At 44.4% G+C, this 9897-nt stretch overlaps 1 protein-coding gene across 4 annotated transcripts; it reads right to left on the bottom strand.

Moving 5' to 3' along the window:
- Window positions 1–340: 340 nt before the first annotated feature.
- Window positions 341–5586, bottom strand: LOC131821777 (conserved oligomeric Golgi complex subunit 2-like). 4 transcript variants are annotated; one of them, XM_059158084.1, is made up of 3 exons: window positions 3123–3537; window positions 2113–2292; window positions 341–481 (listed from the first exon to the last, which is right to left on the bottom strand). In XM_059158084.1, the coding sequence occupies exons 1-3, from the start codon at window positions 3312–3314 to the stop codon at window positions 380–382; spliced, it is 474 nt and encodes a 157-aa protein (XP_059014067.1). In that variant the 5' UTR covers window positions 3315–3537; the 3' UTR covers window positions 341–379. The 4 variants fall into 4 exon arrangements, 3 of the variants coding, with proteins under 3 accessions (XP_059014067.1, XP_059014066.1, XP_059014065.1); XM_059158083.1 differs by having other exon boundaries at window positions 343–481; window positions 1979–2292; XR_009349978.1 differs by lacking the exon at window positions 341–481 and adding an exon at window positions 5480–5586 and having other exon boundaries at window positions 995–2292; window positions 3123–3231.
- Between the last annotated feature and the right edge of the window lie 4311 nt (window positions 5587–9897).

Below are 9897 nucleotides of genomic sequence, written 5' to 3'. Positions count from 1 at the left end.
TCAGTATAAAACGTGTTGAATTAAAATGAATTGGTATTTCTAGACCGATGATGACATCACAATAATGGAAGGAAACCAATTTTGATTTTGAACCTGGTTAAGGAGAAAGTATAGAAAAGAGAAAAGCAGAGGCTCTGGAGTCACACAAATGTCACCGTTGAGATTCGTCCCCACTCTTCATTCCCTTTCCCTGTAAACCCAGGCAAGCGACACCTGCCTCACAGCACTGGTAACAAATAGGGAAGAGCACACGTTCCCGGGTCAGACAGGACAGCCAGGGATCAGCGGCACATGAGGAGGTGACAGGTGGTCACTAAACTTAGCTCGGGTGCATACACAGCAGTTTACGTCACCTTGAGATGGCTCCTTCTGTGACCTCTCAAAGAAGGCGGCAGTGGTGAGGAACGAACTCCAGGAGCTTATTAGCATACATGATCTTCAGGCCGTCCGGATGAGACTCAACGATCTGCTCTACAATCACCTAGCAGAAGGAAGAGCGTTTTATTTTTATTTATTTATTTATTTGTTTCTTTGTGTTTTTGTTTGTTTTTAAAGCACCTACAAGAGAAGTATGAACTATACACTACAGAGAAAAGAATCGAGTAAACCTTAAAAATGCACTTCGTCCTTCCTCCTCCCCACTCAGTATGCTTTCTAAACAGGAGGTAAGTAACAATGGCACAAAAATCTAGGTCCAGGGATTTGGGAATACTGCTCCAACCCTGGGGGACACAGAGGCTGAGGGACAGAGACAGGCCTGAAGCTAAAACATCACACACACTCATCTGCTTCCCTTCTGAGCTTAAAAGCGAAATACTGTATCTGCAGACAACAGCTCTGTACCATCTTCACTCTGGCCTTATCCTCTACCGTCTCCAGAACAGGGAAAGGGCTGAGATGGAAAGTGATGGAAGAAAACACATCTTATTTTGCTTTAGTATTTTATTTTTTTGGTGAGGCTGAGTTGCAGGAGGTGAATGACAAGCATACAAACTTAAAATACAAACGTGGCCACAGTTCATTTAACGACACGGAAGCATAAAGTACTTCCCTAATTTAGCATATTAGATTCAGTTCAATGAAAAGGGCATAAATTAAATACCTAAAATATTTTCATTTAGTGACAAAGAATAATGTGATCTTTTTCACCCCCACAGAGAGAGCTATGAACTATAATAGGATACATACAAAGAACTGACAGATCATTTTCTTTTAGTAGTCCTAATGAAGCTGAGAAGATTACTGAAATTAATCCTTCAATTTCACTTCTATCACTGGGATACTGTCCCGTTTTAAAACTGGAAGCCTTTCATCCTGAAGTCATGGTGGGTAGCTTTATACTTACCGGACAGAAAGAACACTCGCACTGGCAGGTGACTGGAAGAAAGCCCTCAAACACTGAGACTGGCTTCATGACTTCTGTCAGCCTAAACTAGATGAAACCGACGCTGATTGCTGGCGGCCTCACACGGTGCAGCCCATACTCCGGCCGCTCAGAGGCAAGATACACTGACTCCCTGTATTTAACTGTATCCTCATAGGTCAAGAACACTGGGTAACCAAGTTCTGGACTTAAGGTACTACCCTGCTAACTCGCCCTTAAAAGCCCTTTATCTTTGAATATTCCCTCCCTCCCACCTTCCTAGCCTGGCAAACTCCCCCATGGTCTTCAAGACTTAGGCCACATCAATTCTGCGAAGATGCCTCCCCTCACGGACTTTCCCTGAGCACAGAGCTGTCTTCCACCTCCTCCAGTGGGCATGGGCGCCTTGGTGGGGTCACGCTTTTCGGCAACTTCATTGACGTATAACTTAGGGAAATGGAAATTGACCTGAAAATGTTCTGATCCGTACCTTCTTCCTAGGCAAGTCCCTCACCCCTACTAAATTAAGATGATCCCTGAGCTATGGCATCACTGGAAGAGACCAGAGCGCATGCCTGATTCCTGGCATGCTGATGGGCACCAAGCGGGACCAACCTTTTCTTACAACCAGAAGAGCAGGAACTAGGAGCATCTTCAAGGAAGAGCCCTGAGCTCTCTCGCACCCAGTCAAGAAACGAAGCCAGATTAGATGCTCTGTGTTTGCGGAATGAGGTGCATGGGGCACAAACCTCATCCATGTACGGTTTCACCAGTACTTGACCGACTAACGCCTCTGCATCCCGTGTCTTGTCAATTGTAGCGTAAGTCCGGAGGCAGTGCCATATGATGTCCACATTGGAAGTCTGAAGCCCTTCTAGCAGCAGGCCTCCCAGGGACTGCTGCAGCATGGCCGTAATGTGGGCTATACGCTGCAAGAACAGAGAGACCAGGAAAGAAGGTCCAGGCACAACAGTTTCTAAAAGCTCAAATATATGTGTATAATTCATATACATATGTGTTATACATATAAAGCGAGCCTCTAATTCTACCAGAATATATGTAAGATTAAAATCCCAACATTTCCTAGAGAATAAGAATCAATCTCTTCTCCCCATGATCGCTTTCTTTCTTTCTTTCTTTCTCTCTTTCTTTTTTTTGTTTAAGGTTTTTATTTATTTATTTGTCGAGAGAGAGCACAAGCACACAAGGAGGCACAGGCAGAAAGAGAAGCAGGCTTCCTGCCAAGCAAGGAGCCCAAGGTGGGACTCAATCCCAGGACCCTGGGATCATGACCTAAGCCAGAGGCAGTGGCTTAACGGACTGAGCCACTGAGGCGTCCCCTCCCTATGATTTCTTTGAAAGTAAGTCGGCTTCATCAAAGTGAAGTTTAGACAATTACTGAACGACAAAAAGTTATTTGCCTCTTAAGCTACGGAGTAAATCTGACAAACGTGCATTTAAACCCAGTCAAAGGCTTTGGATAAATGAACTCTGACTACATCATATGATGTGTCAAGTTACATGAAATTCAGAATTAATTTTACTTGCACAGTTTGGAGACTACGCTTGTGTCTTTACACAAAATCTATCTAGCGTGACATAATGGAAGCAGGGTCCCAAGCAAGAGACACTGAAAAAAAATTCAAAGCTAGCTTCAAAATCCTGTAGAGTAGCAATTATCAGGGGGCAATGCTAGGTCAAACCAAAATCATCCAGGAAATTCGCAAACAGCAAATTGAAAATCGAAACCAACACTTACTGGTCTTACTTTGTCCAGAAGAGGCAGGCCTTTGCTCTGAACAGCATGAAACTGTAACTGGTTAAATTCTGTGGCAATTCTCTCCAAAATCTCTCTAGTCCAGAGAGGGCTAGTAGAGACAATTAGAGAAGTGTAATTCCCAAAGTTAAAACCTGCCACCCCCACCGCCCCCCATGCCACCTGCACCTGCATGCCATCAATTTTCAGGACAAACTGTCTGTGCAGCAGGCCCCAGGTGCGAGGGGTGAGGAGCGGGGAGGTCGTAGAAGCCACTGACTCAGCCTGGCCCAGGCCACAGGGCCCAGGCAAGGGGATGGAGCTATTTTAGGTCAGTGTGGGTACAACTGCATGTTTCCACCACGTTCCTCGGGCTCTCCCATTCGTGCCCTTCTTCTCCCTTCTTTTCCCATTCTCTAACCCCTCCTCTCTCTTTCCCTGTCCTACCGTTCATACCCGCATCCCCCTCTTCTTCTCCGCCTGCCTCATTCTCCCTCCCAAGTACCTCCCCAGTACTAACTACTGCTGTCTCCTCAATTAGCTAAAACTGACCGCCTAGCAGCAACCTGGGAAATCGCTCAGAGCAGTGGACTCCAAGTTTACATTTACCCAACGGCAGAAAGAGCAAGCTCGGTGCTCCAGGAGCTGGTGAGAAATCACTCGCAGTGCATCTGCCATCAAGTGGACTGGATACACTTCCCTCTTGCCCCCCACATTAGAAAGCGTCAACCCCATTCAAAAAGAAGCTGAACAGTGAAAGAAAAAAAACAAAACAAAACACAACAAAGGCCCCAAAGCCCCTGCTGGGCTCTATGAGGCATCCCACATCTGAGGATGGGCAGTCAGGTAGTGAGGAAACACACTGTAAGGAAACCCAAAATGTCTGGAGACCTGCCACGGTGTGCCCCGTCCCAGAGCATCAGAACTGGTGTGGAGGGAAGGCAAGCGCTCGGCAGGACCAACGCCGAAGCCTAATCCCAACCTCTACTGATTGATCCCATGCGCATTTCCTATTTATCCTTATCTCAGCATTTCTGGGCCTGGCAGAGCATGATGGATTTACCGTGCGCTGACGCTGCTCTGGCTTTCCTGACTCTAGAGCTCAGAGCTGCTCTTCTGGAGAAAAAAGTCCTCCAAGGTAATTCTGAGCAAGAAAGCGCACAATGTCTGTTTATCAAGGACAGTGTTGCAAAGGGACAGGATTGTAGACACAGAGCTCACCGAGGTGTTTCTATCCGAGGAGCACAGCAGCAACAGCAAAGACGGGAAGAACACTGGAGGGCCAGCTCCCCAGGGGCCGAACGTGGACATGGCTGGAGGGGCTGCAGGCGCTGCCAAGGGCCGCAGCGAAGCAGAGCCGCTGGAGACACATGGGCTGCAGAAGGGCCGCGTACAGACTGTCTGCTAAGTGTGGACGAACGGGGGCAGAAGCACGAGTGCTACGGGCCAGAGACACAAGCACAGTGGAGGCTGACCACTTAGTTGAATGCCTTGATGTGAAAGGGGGCAGACACCTAGGACCAGAGAATCGCTTCCTTTGGGATGTGTCCGTTCTTAATGTCCATCATGAGACATGTGGAGCATATGGTCTCTCAAGTTCCTTCCAAATCTAAAACCTTAATTCCTAAAATTTAGAAACCTAACTCCGCCTGCAGGGGGAGGGACTGTTAGCCTCACACAACAGAGCACGCAGGGCACCAGGCGAACTTGACGCAGGCAGCCCAGCTGGCATGTGCAGGACCAGCCCGGGCTACTCCCACTGCAGCACTGTGCGTCTCACGGTGCTGACAGGACCTAACTACTCATTTTCTGAGTCACTCATCTACCCTGGCTGACTGAAAATTCACACCAGGAAGGGAACAAGACAATCACAGTATAACAAAGAGAGCCATCATCTTTTTCCTATTTCATTAGCTTTTTCTTTCCTGTTTGTAAATTTCAACTGGATGTGTCCTATACTGTTTCATAATAATATAATGCTGGTGCAAAATACATCAATGGTAATACTCTGGGCATGTCTAGGAAAAAAAAAAATGAGATGGAGAAAAACCAAGATGAATGGTAGGTATGCCTTAAAGATCAACAGGACTTTGCTAGTCCTCAGGGAAGGTGATTCCAAATATACTTTTCCACTGCAAGCATAAGGACGTGTTGGAACTGTGGTCTATAACCAAAGGGTTTATAGGAACGTGTTATAGATTTCACCATTTCATGCTCTCCACTCTCCTGGAGCTACATTCTAGCCACAAACCTGGATTTTCTTCTTGTTCATAAATGAATTCTAACTAAGCTGTCCCCACCTAATTAGACTGGATGTGAAGTATTAATTTATGTGCTACTTAGTTAAAAAAAATGCTTACCTGCTTGCTTCTAGTGCAGAGGTTTCTTTAGAACTTTGTGAATTTAAGATTTTTTCAATCTTTTCAACTGATCAAATAACTTGTATAAGCCTCAACACACACATCAATAAAAATAAAAATTAAGCAAACAAAAAACGTCACCATCTTTACTCTTAATCATCTTTATTTCCCATGCTAAATGCAGGAAAATATAAGACCAAAAGTTAACTTCAAATATATAGGGCATGCTATATTTTGAATATTTCTATGAAACACAGAATTCTCAAGAATTCAAATATTAGTTCTAGAATAAGCATACTTCCATATTCTATTGCAAGTTTATAGAGAAAAAAAAAAAAACCTGACTTTGCTTTCTCATATTCTATACTCTTATTTCTTCTTTTCCCCATCCTGAATCTTTCTATGGGCATTTCTTTCCTATTTTTTTTTAAAAAGACTTGTTTATTTGAGAGAGAGAGAAACTGCATGTGCACATGCAGGGGAGGGGCAGAGGGAGAGAGAGAATCTCAAGCAGATATCCTGCTGAGCACAGAGCTCAATGCAGGGCTCAATCTCATGACCCTGAGATCATGACCTGAGCCAAAATCAAGAGTCGGACGTTTAACCAACTGAGCCACCAGGCACCCCTCCATTTGTTTTCTTATGGCCCTTTATTCATGTTTTAACTTTGGCTTCCGATCATACTGACCCTCTCAGTTTACATGTGCATATACCTATATACCCAAGCACCAAATAATTAAAGACCTTTTACACTACAAATATTATCAAAGAGGTTGAGGAACATTATGAAAACTCTCATCCTAAAAGAACAAAAAATACAAAGTCATCCATTCAATAAATAGTTACTGAACACCGCTGGGAGCTCGACATTCATTCCGACGGGGGGTGGGGGAGGAGGGGGGAACACGAGAAAATAAAGCAAGAAATACACCCTGCTCTCATAAAGCTTACTGTTTTGTCTGGAAGCGCATGACAAGCATTCTTTGGATAAAAGCTGTGAGGAGATCCAGAGGCGAATTAAATAGAAGGTCCCTCAAACAGGCTTTCTCCCCACTGAGATTTTAACAAATATGCTAATAATACACATAGAAAACATTGTACAGAGCAGCAGGCGAGAGTCAGAAGCCCAGACTCCCAATGCCCGCTGTGCCCCTACATCGTTATGATCATGAATGACATTGGGGACACTTGAAACTGGAGATAGCACAAAGGGGCACACTCCTGGGGTGAGTCCTCAGATGTACAGAGCCGTTGCCTGTCTCACACACCTGAAACTAAGCCAACACCACATGCTAACTACTGGGAATCGAAAAAATTAAAGTGAACACCAGAACATAAAGAACACAGGATCAGAAAATAACAACAAACCTATGGCAGAATCCTGAGTTTGCTTTGGAAAGCCCACTTCTCCCCTAGTCTCTAATATAGGCCTATTTTCTTTACAGGGCCGCTGACAATTTATACAGTCGTTAACTGTCAAGCGCTGCACCGACAACAGTTATCACTGTTTCTTGTTCTGGAAAAAGTGGGTGATCTTGAGATCGTGTGGGTACCTCTAAAATTCTGTCTTATTATTTCAGGTAGATAAGGTGACATAATGCATAAAATGCACATGCGTGAGAGCTTTGAAAAAAAGCTGAATAGTGCTGACAAGTTCGCAGAGACAAGAGGAGAGGGCTTCAACTGGCATGCAGCATAAGAAAACTACTGGAGGGTACGTTTTTCTTCCTTATGTCCTCTTGTTTACACATTCGTTCATCTACTGCCCGAATTCCTTAACTGAGAGATGACCTGAGACTCTTTAAAAGAATAATAAAGAAAACGTATTACAGACATTGTTTTGTCACATTATCAAGTTCCTACATCTCATTCAATTCCACAGAACTTAATACCTGTGCACCAGTACTATGCAGATATTGACAAAAAAAAAAAAAAGATATACCAGACACAGTTACTGTTGAGGGGACTCATGATCTGGGGGCATAATGACACGAAGGCAGGGTCGCATGGCCAGAAGAAGAATGACACATATACAGTGAAAGTTATGGGGATGAGGGGGCTTAGAATGGAGAACAGATAATATGAAGCAAAGTACAGGAGAGTCTGGAAATGCGACGGGGCTCGAATTGGACTCTGAAAGCCATGTGTACACAGATGCCATGTGGGGAGGGGATGGGGAGCAGATATAAGTGCAGACACACTCAGGGGCAGGGGCAGACAGGCACACAGCCATGTGCACTGCAGGCTTCCTTCTGGAGAGAAGCAGAAATAGGAATGGAGGGCCAACTTCACTGAGATGAGGTCTTTAGATTCTGCATATTTTGGAGAACGGGAGAATGTCAAAGCACTGATGCATGATGATGAAATGTGGGTATGGAAATACCAGGAATCAAGAATGAAGAACAGAAGACCAGAAAAAGGCAGAGCGCAGAGGTGGAGAAACATGTCCAGAAGCTAATGAATAAAGAGATAATTAGGAAATAGGGCCAAAACAAAGGTTAACAGAAACAACTAGAATGAAGTAGGCATATCACAAAAATTCCACAGGAAGGTGAATTAATTCACTCCATCAACATTATGAAACACCTCCTGGACGTCAGTATTGTGGCACCTCACAGGGATACAATGAAGACAGATATAGTCGTATCCCTCAGTGGTCTGAGAATCTCACAGAACAGCTTCAGAGTTGGGACCACAAAGGCAGGTCAGGCCTGTGGCTGAGCAGGACCAAAGTGGCCATAAAGACAGGCCATGGAAAAGGGAGGGGATACGGTGATGGCAGGGGGTGAGGCGGGACGGGAGCCTGTGTGAGTAGAGCAAATCTGCCTCCGGGGAGGGGGTTCTAGAGAAGAGTGGGAGGCCAAAGGAAGGCTAGGCTTGGGAAACAACACCACTATGAGGCCCTGGGAGGAAGAGGCACACCAAGGAGGCAGTGGGAGAGCCCCACAGCGGCTGGTGTGGAATCCAACAGCGGACCACGAAAATCCCTTCCATTCCAAGGAAAAGTACCTTTAACAAGATTTTGTAAAATTCAAATGAGACATAAACCATGGAAAGTATTGGCTACCTCAAGGCACAACTCAAGATTTTTACCTCTTTCACGAACTCTTTCCTGCCTGCCCCTCCCCTAGGCTTCTCAGCACTGATATTTCCGTTACTCTGCATTTTTCTTGGTTCTAACCATGTATTGTGTCTTCCCTTAAATTATGGTCTCCTTATATTCTCTCTAGGATGCAGGCACTGTCTTAGGGGAGGGATGCACGAGGCCACTCAAGCTAGAGGAGACACACAAGGAAGGATGGTGTCGTTTATGACAAGTTTACGACAGGGCATCAGAACGGACAGAGGCCGGAAGTCAGGGCACCAGACACAGACGGGGGGGGGGGGGGGGGGAGACAGGGCAGCACAGATTTCTGTTAGAAGTGATGCCACAACTCCTCCTCCACTGTTCACCCAGGTGGAGTTCCTATTCCCAATGGCTTAGAGGTGGGGAGTCCCATTCCCACAACAGAGATTTTTCAGAGAGAACATGCAAATGTAACATTTATTAAGTATTACATTTTATTTATATTATCCTTCAGTTCCATTAGGGATTACACAGTTTTTGTAGATCAGCCCAGGAACCTAACCACATGTAGATTACGTGGGGGGGGGGATATTTACAAGATTACAAACTGTTAAAATACAAGTCATTCGTAAGTTAGAAACCACTTACATATGACCAAAGTGGCATTAATACGTTGAATTTGGAAATATGCTTCCTCTCCCCTGACATTTTAAGGTTGTCTAATCTGAGAATATGTCTTCTTCAAATCGAACATGTTTTTTTAGGTTTTTAGCATATGCAAAAACAAAATCATTTACAACTCTTCTGAAGGTGAATATTATAATCATGAACCGTTAAAATACAACCACCAGTACCACCAAACTAACAGATGAAAAGAATTCTTAGAGAAAAGCCGGCGAGGACAACAGGCGTCACAGCAGACTGTTTTCATTAATTTGGGACTTACCAGAACTTCTCATAACTGTCCCAAAGGCACAGAAAGTTGATTGAGGGCTTTGTCCGTGCCAACCTAAAGGCAAAACCAGGTTGGCACAAACACATCACGATAACGAGTAATAGTGACATATCTATTTAACAAGCAAAGCAGTACCAGATTTTAATTATTTTTTTGCCACAACCGTATTTTGCTACATAACTAGCTAAACAACAGAAGTGTTATTTGGCCATTAATGTTGTTCATAGAATATGAAAAAAATCTGTTGAAATACATGAAACTATAAAAATAAGGGAAGTCATGAGAAACGAAAGTTTCCTTAAGAACAATTTGCCTTTAGATGACATTTTAAATGAATGTGAAAAATTTTCACAGAAGGTGATGATACTCAGCCAGCTGATGTGAAAGTCTGACGGG

The sequence above is a fragment of the Mustela lutreola genome, chromosome X (genome assembly GCF_030435805.1).
Source record: "Mustela lutreola isolate mMusLut2 chromosome X, mMusLut2.pri, whole genome shotgun sequence".
Classification (NCBI taxonomy): domain Eukaryota; kingdom Metazoa; phylum Chordata; class Mammalia; order Carnivora; family Mustelidae; genus Mustela; species Mustela lutreola.
Note: the sequence above shows the minus strand (reverse complement) of the source record. Positions and strands in the feature narration are given on the sequence as shown.

Coding starts and splice junctions, on each gene's coding strand:
- LOC131821777 (XM_059158082.1), bottom strand. CDS start 3,314: ATGCAGGTGCAGGTGGCATGGGGGGCGGTGGGGGTGGCAGGTTTTAAC. Junction 2,293..3,122: donor TTCTGGACAAAGTAAGACCA/GTAAGTGTTGGT, acceptor CTGTTCTTGCAG/CGTATAGCCCACATTACGGC.